Raw genomic sequence first — 15,473 nt, 5'->3', positions numbered from 1 at the left:
TAACAACAACTCAAACATTGGCTGCAGAGTAGGGCACTGGATTTAAAGTTCTTCCTGTAGAGTTTGGTGATTCTGAAAACTCTGAGCAATGAAACAAGCAACCTAGATATATTCAGAAAGTCGGTTTGAATACTTTTTGAAAGTATTTTTGGTAGTTCGTTGGTGCTTTTTTTTTTTCCCCTCTCTTTTCCTTTTAGCCAAGTGTGATTGCTAAGGGTTCTTTTTGTTTTCTTTTAGATACGACTTTTATATAGTACAGTGCATTGTCAGAGCACAAAGCAATGCTTTGTTTGTTTGTTTTGTTTTTTTGAGAAAGTCTCACTGTCACCCAGGCTGTATGTAGTGCAGTGATGCTGATCTTGGTTCACCGCAACCTCTGGCTCCTGGGCTCAAGCAATTCTCCTGCCAGTGAGTGCTACAACGCTTGGCTAACTTTTTAGTTTTTTTTTTTTTTAATAGAGACAAGGTCTTACTATATTGCCCAGACTGGTCTTGAACTTCCAGGCTCAAGCAATCCTCCTGCCTTGGCCTCCCAAAGTGCTGGGATTACAGGCATGAGCCACCATGCCTGGCCAGTGTTCTTAATTCTGACTTGTAATACAATTTTCTTCCCTACTCCTCAAGTGGCAAACAAATCCTTCCTTTTTCTCCACTCCCTTATTTCCATAAAAATCTCAGCTCTCTCTCCATGGAAAAGTCTCTCATGATTATTCCTTTTGTCTAATAGTGTTTGTTATATTTTAATCTGTACTCATTTAAAAGCTACACAGTAGTCCTACATCATTTCATGCAAATAAATGATTAATCCTCAACAGGAATGTCAGCTCCTTGAGGACAAAGCTCTGATTTCCATTTTATCTTCCTTACAAAAATCTGTTATGTTGTGTTGTCTGTTGCTGTAGAGGATCCAAAGAGGGTAGGCATGGTGTAGAAAAGTGTCCGAGTTTAATTCATGTTTGACTAAATGGTCATCCATCTTCGGTTTGAATCATTTCCTTTAATTTATGTGAAGAGAAGAAATCATCCCTGTGTTAACCATTGAGCTCCTAATTTTTTTAAGTTGTGTTTTATTGTACTAAGCCACGTTGCATTGAGAAAATGGGTGTCTTTAATCAAATGTGATTAGAAATGCTGCTGGTGATCAGCAGATTTTACTTCCTGATTAATATCATAGGAGGAGGAGGTTTAATAGAAAAGATAAAGCTTAAAATGTCTTTAATATATCTTAGTCTTTCTTTTAGTGCCTCAATGCAAAACAAATTTTGTTTTCAGAAACTAGGGAGACTTTTGTAATCTAGGAACATGGTACATTTATCTTTTCTTTTTCCCTGGTTGGAGGGAAGACAAGGTTAGAGGGACCTTGATTCTGAGGCAGCTTCTAAGGCTTCTTGGCATGTTAAAGTGCCAGTCTTTGCGGTATCACTTTCTGAGTCCACTTGCTAGACTTTTGAGACTTTTTTTTTTAAACTCAGCCTAATTCCCTGGAGATTCATTAAAGTTGATGAGAGATTCCATCTTTTTCAGCACTCATTTTGAGTCCTGGCTTCTTACAGAAGTGGCGTAGCCCAGGAGGTCTCCTCATAGTGTTATGTCTGGGAGCCTCCATCTGTTGTAAGTGGAGATTAAGGATTTTAGTGGTTTCCTTTTTAGTATTGTCCTCAAGGGTGCTGGCAAGCTGATTTGCCAAATTAACTAGATCAGAAGTGGGCATAGTTTCCCATTCTGTTCGGGCCCTTTTGACAAGCTGGGAGACTTCTCAAGAAAGGCTGTTCACTAACATGGAATAAAAGGCTACTTGAATAGATTTAACATTTTCTTTAAATGCAACCTGGAGTACCACCTGTAATAGTTGTACATAAGGTTCTTGGGCACAGGCCTGGACATTTTTCCAGGGTAAGGCTTTAGGAAGAGCCTCGAGAATAGACTTGTAGAGTGTTTTTTGTTTTGTTTTGTTTTGTTTTTTTGTTTTCTTCTATACCTTCGACTCTATCCATAGTCTTTAGGGGTGTTTTTGTCTAAATCACCCTCAGGATCATGCCAGTGAGCCTTGACCATCCAGTGTTGTGCCTGACCTTCACTGATGAGAATGTGAACCACCTGTTGTGGGTGAGAAACCCTGGCTGATAACCCTAAGTTACTATGTTGAATTAATCAGCAAATTGATGAGGGTCCCCAGTAACCTCTGGAAGTTCCCTGGCAATGGCATGAAGTTCAGCCTTGCTCCAAAGAACAAAAGGAATTTGGAGTCTAGAAGAATTATCAGTGAGTTTAATTTTCATTTCTTTCTTTCCTCTCTCTCTCTTTTTTTTTTTTTTTTAAAGAGACAAGGTCTTACTCTGTCATCCGGTCTCGAGCGTTGTTACGATCATGGCTCACTTCAGCCTCCAACTCTTGGGCTAAAGTGATTCTCCCACCTTACCCTCCCAAGTAGCTGAGACTACAGACATGCACCATGCCTGGCTAATTGATTTGTTGATTTTTTTTTTTTTTTTTTTTTTAGAGACAGGATCTCTGTATGTTGCCCAGGCTGGCCATGAACTCCTGACTTCAAGCCATCCTCCAGCCTGACCTCCTGAGTAGCTGGACTCCAGGTGTGCGCCACCATGCCTGGCTAATTAAATTTTTTTTTTTTTCCCTGTAAAGACAAGGTCTTACTATGTTGCCCCAGCTGGTCTCGAATGCCCAACTTCTTGGCCTTGCAAAGTGCTGGAATTACAGAATGAGCTACCACACTCAGACTAGTTTAATCAAATTGTTTTATTTTTATTTTTTTCCTTCACACAGCCTCCTTTAACTCTAAAGGGACAGATTTTGGCAGACCAGAGAAAGAGAGGAGAACAGAGAGAAAAGAAGGAAGGGGAAGTCTCATCTGTTCCAGAGAGGAAAGAGTTTGGGTCCTTAAGGCCTTGTTCTTTTTTTAATTTTTTTTCCAGCTTTTTTTTTTTTTTTTTTTTCTTTTGAGACAGGGTCTCCTTCTGTCACCCAGGCTAGAGCACTGTGGCACAGTAATAAATGCTCACTGCAACCTCCACCTTCTGGGCTCAAGCAATTCTCCTGCCTCAGCCTCCCAGGTAGCTGTGACTACAAGTGCGTGCCACCACGCCTGGCTGATTTTTTGGTGTTGTAGAGACAGGGTTTTGCCATGTTACTCATGCTGGTCTTGAGTTCCTGGGCTCAAGTGATCCACCTACGTCTGCCTCCCAAAGTGCTGGGATTAAAGGTGTGAGACACTATGTCTGGCCTTTTTTGTTTTTTTTTTTGTTTTGTTTTTTGAGACAGGGTCTCATTCTGTCACCTAGACTGGAGTGCAGTGATGCAGTCATGGCTTACTGCAGCTTCCACCTCTTTGGCTCAACTAATACTCCAGACTCAGCCTCCTGAGTAGCTGGGACTACAGGTGTGTGCCACCATGCCTGGCCAATTTTTAATTTTTTTGTAGAGATAAGGGCTCACTGTGTTACCCAGGCTGGTCTTGAACTCCTGGCCTCAAGTGATTCTCCCACCTTAGCCTTGGAAAGTGCTGGCTTTACAGGCGTCAGCCACCTGGTCCTTGTTTTTTCTTAACTGTTTATCTTAATTAATTTTGAGATTCTGTGTTGTAGAGAGGCAATTTTAGGACCCTGAGTGTGCTTAGAAGCTTCGAGGTACCAATTAAAGTATGCCTTCCACTCAGATTTTTAATTATAGGACTGCTGTCTTCTATTTTTTTTTTTTTTTCTTTTGAGATGGAGCCTTGCTCTGTCGCCCAGGTTAGAGTGCAATGGCGCGATCTCAGCTTACTACAACCTCTGCCTCCCAGGTTCAAGCGATTCTCCTGCCTTAGCCTCCCGAGTAGCTGGGATTACAGGCACCTGCCACCATGCGTGGCTGATTTTTGTTTTTGTATTTTTAGTAATGGGGTTTCACCATGTTGGTTAGGCTGATCTCGAACTCCTGACCTCAAGTGATCCTCCCTCCATGGCCTCCCAAAGTGCTGGGATTACAGGCCTGAGCCACCGCGCCTGGCCCTGATTTTGTTCTAAGAAAGACAAGTTTGTGGACTCAAAAGATCTCCAGGATGGCCATCCAAATTAGTTTTGATGTTCTCTATCCATTGATTTAAAACTGTTCACAAGAGAAGACCATAATTTTTTTTAATTAAAAAATTTTTTATAATAGGGAAAAAATAGAGACGAGGTCTTACTATGTTGCCCAGGCTGGTCTTGAGCTCCTGGGCTCAGACAATCCTCCCAACTCAGCCTCCCAAAGTGCTAGGACTACAGGTGTGAGCCACCACACCTGGCCAAAGACCATAATTTTTGAACATGTAGCTAGCTGGCAGGGGTCCCAGGAGGAGAACTATGATTACATGCTTTTTTCGGCTTCTCGTTCATCTCCCAAGAGCAAAATAAGAACCCTATAAGCCCTGTCAGGGAATGTTTGGGGTTTGGACCAGGGTTCCACAAACTAAAGTACATGTGCAAGTGTATGGAAACAAGTCAGAACAAAACCAAAACCAAAAGTTCTGTCTATTGGGGTTCTCTTCCACGGTGTTGACAGTTCTTTCCGTAGAGTACCATAATGAGCATTAAAGATCTTTATGCCCTTCCCCTTACACCCCCCACCCCAAATCTAGAGGCTGATTAGAGAGATGCTGTGTTTTAGGGCAAGTAGACCGCTTCAGTGCCTTCAGCGTTGAACTCATGGGGTTCTGGGTGGCCATGGGCATTGTCCAATCAAAAGAACTTTAAAAGGCGGTACCTTACTGGCAAGGTACTTCCTGACTTCAGAGACAATGTGTCGAAGGAGCCAGTCCAGGAAAAGAGCTCAGGTCTTCTTGTTGTACAACCAAAACACTGACTGTTGGTATTAATCTTTTTCCATCAAGCCTTGGGGGTTAGCAGCATTACAGATAAGGAAATCCTGACAGCATTTGCACAAAACAGTAGAGTCAGCCTGTCCCTTCCCTTCCTGCTTTAAATCCTGTTGCTTGCTTCTCTTCGTTACTAATAAATGTTCTTTGTCACATTTTTCCCATAATTAAATTTCATCAGTATTAAAAACGTGTTCAGGCAGATATCCTTTCTCATCAGTGATTTTCTTTGGGAACTGATCTGCTGCCTTTTGGTCCACAGAAGGTGCTTCTCCTGTTATCTTGACATTTTTAAGCCAAATCTCTTTTTAAAATGATCAAATCATTCTTTGCTGGCATTACATTCTCCTGCTTTAGACCCTTATTGTCCTTTTGCTTTAAGTTGTCATCTAACAACTTTGCTTTTTCTTGCATTATGTTAGTCTATAGGAATGTGTTTCTTATAGCAATTCTGGACCCATGTTAAAGCGCATTTTCAATACAAGATAAAAAGGCATTTAGCAAAAAATGCAGTTTTCGAGCTGGCAGTGACAGCTTCACAATGATTCTTAGCTAAATTCATTTGTCTTGAAATGGCCAGCAACCACTGCTGCAGACCTCAATTTATGGTCCATATCAAACCGTTCAACTTTTTCTTGTAATGTCATGACTTTCCTCTGCTTCTTGGGAGCACTTCCATTAGCTCTAGTGGCACTTTCTGAGTCCATGGTGTTCTTCACAGTTTACGGTATTGCCTTAAATATGAAAAATACGTAAGAAAGATAAGAGATCACTTTTTATCGCAACATGCAATTTACTAGAGAGACAAACTGCTCACATGGAGATAATTAGTGTCACTACAGATACTCGCAACACATGAGCTCGCTGCAATATTAACAGGAGGTGGGTACGAAATTATTGCAGTACAGTATATACTGCTGTTGATTTTATTCAGTTATGATTTATTGCTGCGTTTTTATGTTTGTTTACATCTCTCTCAATTGCAAATGGTACCATGTACAGTCTGTGTTTGTATGTGTAAGTTTTAATATTTTAACTTTTTATAATATAATAGATTTGTGTAAGTTCTAGATAATGAAAACAGAAGTGGTAGGTGCAGCTTCCATGATGTCTCCTAAAAGGAAGGGCATGTCTTTCCCTTTCCTTTCTGTGGCTGGACTGAATTCTAAGTGCCTGGGCCCCACAGCCCGTCTGAATGTAGCATGGCCACTTCTTAGGGGCTGTGGAATAGGATGCTGGAGGAAGTCTGGGCAGGAAGGAGGGCATGAGGAGTAGAAGGAAAGGACACACAGGAAGATTAGATAGAAGAGAATGAGCTGGCAAAGGAGATGGAAAAGGAGCCACCAGGGTGACAGGAGGAAAACCAAGAAAACATTTCCACAAAGAGGAACTAGGCCACTGCTGTGAATACTTGAGTAAGAGATGAGGAAAATGCTGTTGAGTTTGACAATGTGGGGTCCTTGGTAAGGCCACAAAAATGGTGAGAGCATGAGTGATACTGGACTGAGCTGAAGGGTGAATGGGAAGGCAGGAGATTACCTTGAAAGGGACAGAAAATGTGAGGTAGAGGGACTCACTGGAATGGATATGGAGTGCAGGGAAAGTGTTCCCAAGGTACGGGAACATGTTTGCGTGCCAATGGGAATAATCCTATTGAAAGGAAAAGAGAGGCAGGGTCTTGAGAACACACAAGTTGATGAGATCCAGAGCAAATAGAGATTGGATGTCTGCAAGGTGGAGGGACACTTCCTCTATGGTAAGAGGAATGAAAAAAAAAAAGGGATATATGTGTGGGTAGGTTTATAGATTTAGGGTGCAAACATGAGGGAACTTCTATCTAAAGCTTTCCATTTTCTCCTGACATATTTAGCAAGGTCGTTAGCGGAAACCTCACAGGTAATAAGGTCGTTATCCTCCCATATCTCGTCAGTCCCTTCTGTTTCTTGGTTTTTTGTTTTTTGAGGTGGAGTCTCACTCTGTTGCCCAGGCTGGAGTGCAGTGGCGCGATCTTGGCTCACTGCAACCTATGTCTCCCAGGTTCAAGCGATTCTTCTGTCTCAACCCCCCGAGTAGCTGGGATTACAGGCACACGCCACCATGCCCAGCTAGTTTTTTGTATATTAGTAGAGACAGGGTTTCACCATATTGTCCAGGCTGATCTCTAACTCCTGAGCTCAGGAATCCACCCTCCTCAGCCTTCCAAAGTGCAGGAGGATTACAGGCATGAGCCACCGTGCCCAGACGGTCCCTTCTGTTTCTGCTTGTGTTTGTAAATGCTCTGGGAAGAGTCTTTCTTAAACTTTAGAGGGATTCTAGTAACTGCCTTAAAATCCTTCAGTGCTCCCAAGACACTGAGGGCACGTCACGCTTAGGGCCCAGCTTTCTTCCCTAGACCCATTTCTCAACAGTTATCTACCTGTCCTCTGGACAAAGCCAGCCACTCAGTTGCCCTAAAACAATTTGCCCTTGCTGCTTCTCAGCCTTCAAGCATGCTCTTCTAACTGGCTGGCCCAGTCCTTTTTTCGCTACCTGGTGAAGTCATTCTTCAAGACCCATTTCAAATACCACATCCGTTTAAACCTCTTTGATTCTGCTACCCCATTCCAAGCATGGTGAGACACTAAGTCTTTTAGTTTGTCCGTGTCAGGAACTGTAGCTTATTCACCTGGATATAACACAATGTATGTGGTAGGCAGTAAGTGAATACATGAATTTTGATTGCTTTACCCATTTCTCTAGCAATTCTAATGAAATTAAAATTTAATGAAAGTTATATACTCTCAGTCTTCGACGCGAAGAAAACGCTGTTTCTTTTTTTGTTCTAGGTGGTTCTGGAATGGAGCCGAGATCAATACCATGTTCTGTTTGATTCCTATAGAGACAATATTGCTGGAAAGTCCTTTCAGAATCGGTGAGATCTATTTTGGAGAAATCTATTATTTGGACCTAAATCATGGGTCATAAATTGCCATCCTGTAAATATGACAGTTTAAGTGGTCTTTCTGAGTTATAGATATGGTTTAACTTACTCAAGAGTATGCCCATCTGATGTGTTCACTTCAGCAGCACATATACTATAAAAAAAAAAGGAACAATACAGAGAAGATTAGTGTGGCCCCTGTGCAAGGGTGACACACCAATTCATGAAGTATTCCATAAAATATTTTTTTAAAATAAGGAAAGAAAACATAATATGCCCATCTGAAGAAAGTGTGTTCACCACATTTGGTGGGTGAAAAATCTGATTCACAGAGAGTAATCCCACCTTGTAGTTTATTGGGTATCTTAAATTGCATGATTGCATTTTCTGTCTCCCCAGGTCTGTGAGGTAAAGGGAATTTCATTCCCCTGTAGGATGATGAAACCAGGTGGCTACTACACAGCCAGTTTCTGAGCCCTGGCCAGAATTCTGTTGACAACGTCCTGTGAACTGAGACCACTCCCCAGTAACCACTGGGCCTGAACCCCACTCCATTGGTCACGTGTTGCTGCTTATCTGTGAGGGAGGAGCAAACAGCCTCATACCTCATAGTGTGGGTCTTTCTCTTGGAAGGCCAAGCTTCTTAGCGCCGTCATTCTGGGATGCAGCCTTCACCATTTCTTGTCTTTGGGGATTTTTTTTTTCCTCTTCACAAGACAGGCCCCAGAATGGAAGCAATTTTTTTTCAACACCCTCCTTCCCTTTTTGCAGATAAAATGAATCACACAAGTCCTTTCTGATTTTGTTTCTGTCTTCTCACTATTTTTTGGTCTGTTTTAGAAAATGTAGCCATTTCATTATAAAAGATACTATCTTATCTTATCTTATCTCATCTTATCTTATCTTATCTTTTTTTGGGAGATGGAGTTGCACTCTTTCCCAGGCTGGAGTACAGTGGCGTAATTTCAGCTTACTACAACCTCCGCCTCCTGGGTTCAAGTGATTCTCCTGCCTCAGCCTCCCCCGAGTGGCTGGGATTAGAGGTGTGTGCCACCACACACAGCTAATTTTTGTATTTTTAGTAGAGACAGAGTTTCGCCATGTTGGCCAGGCTGGTCTCAAACTCCTCATCTCAGGTGATCCACCTGCCTCGGCTTCCGAAAGTGCTGAGGTTATAGGCATGAACCACTGCTCTTGGCCTATTGTCATTTTAAAATGAATTAAGTATTTTTAAAATGTTTCAGTTTTATTTTCAAATATGGCAAATATGGATAATTATAACCTTACAAACTAAAGCACTTTGGGGTCCATAAGAATTTTTTAATTTTAAGGGACCAACAGTAAAAGTTTGAGGACCATTCCTTATTATAGCAGTTCTGAAACTTTAGCTTGCAGTAGAAGGCTTAAGAAAATAACAGTTACTTCCCAGCCCAGAGTTTCTGTGTCTGTAGGTCTCAGAGGGGTTCTGAGAATTTGCACTTCTACCAAACTTCCTGGTGACACCAAAGTTGCTGGTCTGGTGCCCCACTGTGAAAACTACTGCAGTAAAGGATTTTTAATGAAATATAATTTTCACTTTAACAAGTTAATTTCCCTAAGGAAAGTTCTAAATTGATTAACTTTTTAAAATCCAATGTTTATTGATTTGTGCTTTATGCTGTGCCACGTGCAGATGGTTTACAGATACATAGATCTCTGCCCCGAAGGAGCTTCAAACCTTTTTAAAATGTTTAAAATTAATTTAAAAAATTAATTCATTACTTATTTATTTTTAGAGATGAGATCTTACTGTGTTGCCCAGGCAGGTCTCAAACTCCTGGACTCAAGCAATCCTCCCATCTTGACCTCCCAAAGTGCTGGGATTAAAGGGATGAGTCACCATGCACAGCTGCTTCAAACTTTTAGAAAGAAAACTAGCTTATTAGAAAATGCAGATTTTGAGGTCAGCAGTTTTAATCAAACACTCTTGTTCTCTTTCTAAAGTTTAGAGGTTGTACTAAAATATAGTTTGATTTTTATGTAGGCATAATTCAAAATTTCCTCATTTTGATGGTGACAAATAAATGGATCATAAATAACATTTCACATGGTCTAATATATTTTAAGATACCATAACATTCATGTATTTTCATTATTTTGCTAGTTTCTCTACAATTTTTTTTTTATTGTAAAAAAATTATTTATTTTAATAGAGATAGGGTCTTGCTGTATTGCCCAGGCTGGTCTCAAACTCCTGACTTCAAGCGATCCTCTTACCTCAGCCTCCCAAAGTGTTAAGATTAGAGGCGTGAGCCACCATGCCTGGCCAGTGTAAATCTTTTTAAGGTTGTTTGCTCTGAATGAAAAAAATCCCATTCCATATGTCAGTAAAAGTGAATATGTAAACTATCCACTGCTACTTATTGTGAGGCATTACGTCAATCTGGGGCTCAATTTTGTCACCTGTAAAATGTAGATATTAGATTAAGATCTGTTAGATTAAGATTACAATCTCTTCCAAGTCTTTGGTTCTAAAATACTATTTAAGGCCAGGTGCAGTGGCTCATGCCTATAATCATAGCACTTTGGGAGGCCAAGGTGGGCACATCACTTGAAGTCAGGAGTTCAAGACTAGTCTGGCCAACATAGTGAAACCCCGTCTCTACCAAAAATACAAAAATAAGCCTGGGCGGTGGTGGGTGCCTATAATCCCAGCTACTTGGGAGGCTGAGGCAGGGAGAATTGGTTGAACCTGGGATGCAGAGGTTGCAGTGAACTGAGATGGCACCACGGCACTCCAGCCTGGGTGACAGAGCGAGACTATCTCAAAAAAATAAATAAATAAATAAGACACAAAATACTATTTAAGTTCTCTGTTTTCTCACCTACTTTATAGAATGTAGAACTAAGGGACTGTTAAGTGGCTTTAATATTCACTTAACAGTGATTAAAATGAAAGTTGTGTCATTGTCATCGCTGCTTTGGTTCTGAGTCATGGGTGACTTCGTCTTAGTTTCCAGCTTAAGATAAAGCATTCCTTCTCATCTGTGAACCAAGATAGTGACCTAGTGGTTAGAATGAAAAATTCAGAGTGTGACCATGTCTAATAGGAAAACAACTGACTCATTGACCTCATGCAGATCACACAATCTCCTTCCATTTGTCAGTTTCACCAAAGTTAAATTCATCATGTAATACATACAGTATATTATGTTTTAATCAGCTAAATATATATGATATATTAAAAATATTTAATAGCAGATGATTACTTTTACAGGAAAACTTAAGATGTAATTCTCTCCTTTAACCTTTTCTTTTAAAAACATCATTTAAGCAGTTTTTTAAAATTTATTATTAGTCTGAGCATAAATCACCTGGGAGTTTGGGAATGAGATGACCTTGGATAATTTACATGTAGGCAGTGTGAGGCAGATGGATTTTTTTTTTTTTTTAAATGAGAAAGACTGATGTATATATGATAAAGGAATGAACTAATAGGCAACAAATATGTATTAAACCCCACCCATGTGGGAGGAACTGTTCTAGGCCCTGGGCATATAGTGGTGAACAAAATGAACTCATTGGCCTTATATAGACAGAATTGGCATTTTAGTGGGGAAAAAAAGTGAAGTATATAACCTACATGTAAATCAGTGGTTCCCAAAGTGCAATTTCTGGACCAGCAACATCAGCATTACCTGAGAGCTTGTGAGAAAAAGAAATTCTACAAACACTAGAATTTGTTTATTGATAAATTCTGAAAAACCCTAGATAGGGAAACCTTTGCAAATCATTACAGTAGGGGGAGAGAGCCTGAAGATGTAGGAAAGAGAGGAAATAATTAATGAAGCAGGGCACAGAATGCATGATACAATTTCTGCCCTAGAGATATTCCATCTAGCGGAAGATAGGGCTGCATGGAAAATAGCACAACACAGTACGATCAGGATTCCTTACAGTCCAAGGTAGTGTGGAAGCTGCATATTAAGCCATAGATTCTCTTTGTGAGGGGTGAGGGAAGGGAGGGAGTTGAGGAAGGAGGAGGTGGTTAAAGAAAGCATGAAAGAAAGAACGTTATAGGCAGAAGGAAAAGCATGTTCAAAGGTACAAAGGCCTACAAGTTCGTTTCATCTTTGGACAAGGGTATACAATTGGATCATCCAGAACACAAGGTGCAGATTATGAAGGACTTTGGACCTTATTCTACAGGCAGTGGTGAAACTTGACAAGATAGTTGGTAAATACTCAGCTATCACATATGCCAGAGAATAAGTTGATTCCTTATTTCCTGATGAAGCTCTGGAACTCTGTTGTCTCTTTGATCTTTATTTTCCACTGTTCTCTTCCATTTGCTCTCTCCCCTCTGCTCAGGGAACTTGGCCTCTGGGTCCTTGAACAAGCAAGATATGTTCCTTCTTCAGGGTATTTGCATTTGGTATTCCCTTTCTCTGGCACATTCTTCTCCCAGTTACCCACCTGGCTGGCTTCCTTACTTCCTTCATATCTTTGCTGAATGTACTGAGGCCATCTCTGATCTCCCTATTTAAAACTGACCACCCCCTCCACCCCATAGACACTCTATCCCCATTTGCTGCTTTACTTTTTCCACAACATTTAACATCATCTGACTTTATTTATTTGATTTATTTCCTGTCTTCTCCCTTCTGGAATGTAAGCTCCATGAAAGCACAGATTTGGGCTTTGTTTTATTTATTGCTGAAACCTGTGTACCTAGAACAGTACCTAGCATATACTAAGTGCTCAATAAGAATTATTCAGTGAATGGATAAACTCATCCAATTATCTCCCCTACATCTTGTAAGCTAAAGGTTGTTGTCATTTCTGTTTATTTTTTCCTTCCATAATTCAAAAGATTTATCTACCAAATGGCATTTATTTTCCCACAAGATAATATGGTAGCAAGTCTAGGCTGTGCCTGGGCTGTGAGGAGGATAAAAGGATGGTATGCTTTGGTCCGTGGCCTAAAAATCAGACTGCGAAACCCATACAGTTTCTTGGAAAGTACTAAACATGAAATAGCACTATCTAGAGCAAATTTGTCCAACCTGCAGGCCACATGTGGCCAAGAACGGCTTTGAATGTGGCCCAACACAAATTTGTAAACTTTCTTAAAACATGATAAGATTTTTTTTTGTGTGTTTTTTGTTTTGTTTTGTTTTAGCTCATCAACTATTTTTAGTGTTAGTGTATTTTATGTGTGACCCAAGACAGTTCTTCTCCCACTGTGGCTCAGGAAAGCCAGAAGGTTGGACACCCCTGATCTAAAGTAATGTCAGTACCCAGATGTACATACACACGAACTCCTGTGTCATAAGTCAGAGTGGCATGCATCCGGGCGGGCCCCTGAAAGATGGGTAGGTTTTTGAAAAGTGAGAGAAAAGGGAAGAGTGCTTTTAACAGGGATAAAATCTGGGTAAAATCACTAAGGTGAGGCTTAAACAACATACTCAGTAGTTAAAAGCCTGCCTCACTCTTTATTATGGGATAAGATGATCAGGAAGAAATGGTGCAAGTTCAGGAACGTCTTCTGTACTAGTGTCTCATATGTCAGCAGATACTTATTGGGCTCCTGTGTGCCAGGCACTCTTCTCATTGCTTAAATACTTTAGAGAATAAAGCAGGAAAGTTTTCTGCTTTCTTGGAGCTTACATTCTAGGAGAGGGCCACACATAATTAATGGAATAGGTTACAAGTTAATTATTTAATATGTTACAAAAGTAGTAAGTGCTGTGAACAAAAAAAAAAAAAAAAAAAAAGGAAAAGCAAAGGTGAGGCTGGGGAGGGTCCGGGCTTGCGGGGAGCAAGGCACAAGAAGTCTACAGCATTAAGTAAGGCTAGGTCTTCAACATAGGTTTTGATGACTTTTTTTTGTAATTTGTTCTTTTTTTTTTAGAGACAAGACCTCGATCTATCACCTGGGCTGCAGTGCAGTGGTACAATCATAGCTCACTGCAGTCCCACCTCAGCCTTCTGAGTAGCTGGGACTACAGATGCACACCACCATACCCAGCTGATTTTTAAAATTTTTTGTAGAGACAGATTCTCACTATGTTGCCCAGGCTGGTCTCAAACTCCTGGGCTCAAGTGATCCTCCCATCCTGGCCTCCTAAAGTGCTGTGGTTATAGGCGTGAGCCACTGTGCAGAACCTGTAATTTTGTTCTTTAAACTTCTAATTTATTTTCTGTTTGACTGCATTTGTGTCCCAGCGTCCTTGTTTGCTAAATTATGAGAACAGGCAGTTTAATGTAAACTGAGCTTCCAAGACTACTCTACTTTATCCACGAACCATCTTTAAATCTTTAATATTAGCCTTCTTACACAGTGGCTGTGAGGATCAAGCGATGCAAATTCCGTACGTGTCTAGCATAATACAACTCGCAGAGAAGGTATTTGACAAGTATTAGCCCCCCAGCTACAGTTTGAAAAATGCAGTTCTGTGATAATATGTCATGGTTGGATTACTTCTTCATAGATTTTTTTTTTTTCATAATCTCTGGGTTTAAACCCTGCGATATTCTTATTCCCAAATATATTGGAAAAATTCATTTAAACTGTAGGATTTCTTGGTTTGCTCTAGGCTGTGTCTGCCCATGCCGATCGACGTTGTTTACACCTGGGTGAATGGCACAGATCTTGAACTACTGAAGGAACTACAGCAGGTCAGAGAACAGATGGAGGAGGAGCAGAAAGCAATGAGGTAAAACTGATTTTTTTTTTTTTTTCACATCAGATGGGTAATGTGGCGATGTAATAAGGTCTGAGGGTGGCACATCTCACACATGAGCATGAAAACCCAATCATCGTGCTAATGAACTACAAAAGGATCTGGTAAAACTGATTCTTAAAAAACAAAACAGGCCAGGCATGGTGGCTCACACCTGTAATCTCAGAACTTTGGGGGGTGGAGATGGGAGGATCACTTGAGGCTAGGAGTTCAAGACCAGCCTGGGCAACATAGTGAGACTTCATCTCTACAAAAAAAAAAATTTGTTGGGTGTGGTGGCGCACACCTGCAGTCCCAGCTACTCGGGAGGCTGAGGCGGGAGAATCATTTGAGCTCAGGAGGTTGAGATTGCAGTAAGCCGTGATTGTGCCACTGCCCTCCAACTTGGGTGACAGAGCAAGACCCTGTCTCAAAAAAGAAAAAGAAACAAAACAAAACACATAGTCCCGTGAGTACAAGCAAGCATGCATTAGTGAAGGATAAGTTGATTTTCACAGTGCCATCCGAACAAACTTGCCTCTCAGTTCATGCCATTACGAGATCTTGGCAGTCATCCATCTGGCCTGTGTTTCTTGGTGCCCAAGGAGGACTCAGCCACTTTTGCCAGATACTGGCCTCACTTTGTTAGATGATTTTATGAATGTGGTGCTCTAGTGATGGCTTGCTCTCCAAGGGACTTAAAGACAGAGGACCCTCTCCCCCACCCCCCTGGCTGCCTGCTCACTCATTTTGAGCCCCAGGTGTGGTATCTTCTTGAAATAAGTGTTTATTATGACAGATATCTCCACAGTAAGACAGATTCTTCCCTTGAAAAATATAATAGGCCCACAGACTTGTTTTCATTTGAAAACGGCAGTAAAAGGTATATTCCCTTTATGCCATTTAGGAATAAATTACGGACTATGGAATTAGAAACTTTGGTACTTTTTATTTAATATATGAGATTGGTCACTTTATTTACTTTATCTGGGAAAGA

At 40.8% G+C, this 15,473-nt stretch overlaps 1 protein-coding gene, 1 non-coding gene and 1 pseudogene across 3 annotated transcripts in view; 2 read left to right on the top strand and 1 right to left on the bottom strand.

Annotated features, from left to right (window-relative positions):
* Positions 1–15,473, top strand: part of GNPTAB (N-acetylglucosamine-1-phosphate transferase subunits alpha and beta) — a 91,417-nt gene that overhangs the window by 25,869 nt on the left and 50,075 nt on the right. Inside the window, exons 2-3 of one of the 2 annotated variants that reach the window (XM_008004419.3) lie at positions 7,678–7,763; positions 14,351–14,470. In XM_008004419.3, the coding sequence (XP_008002610.3) occupies positions 7,678–7,763; positions 14,351–14,470 (206 nt within the window). The remainder of the gene's footprint in view (positions 1–7,677; positions 7,764–14,350; positions 14,471–15,473) is intronic. The other variant, XM_008004420.3, reaches the window with a different exon arrangement.
* LOC119623984 (U6 spliceosomal RNA) lies at positions 7,903–8,020 on the top strand (annotated as a pseudogene).
* Positions 14,498–14,598, bottom strand: LOC119624075 (small nucleolar RNA U13). The gene has a single exon (XR_005240163.2). It is a non-coding gene; the product is annotated as a small nucleolar RNA U13 (small nucleolar RNA).

This window comes from Chlorocebus sabaeus, chromosome 11 (genome assembly GCF_047675955.1).
Source record: "Chlorocebus sabaeus isolate Y175 chromosome 11, mChlSab1.0.hap1, whole genome shotgun sequence".
Taxonomy (NCBI): Eukaryota; Metazoa; Chordata; class Mammalia; order Primates; family Cercopithecidae; genus Chlorocebus; species Chlorocebus sabaeus.
Note: the sequence above shows the minus strand (reverse complement) of the source record. Positions and strands in the feature narration are given on the sequence as shown.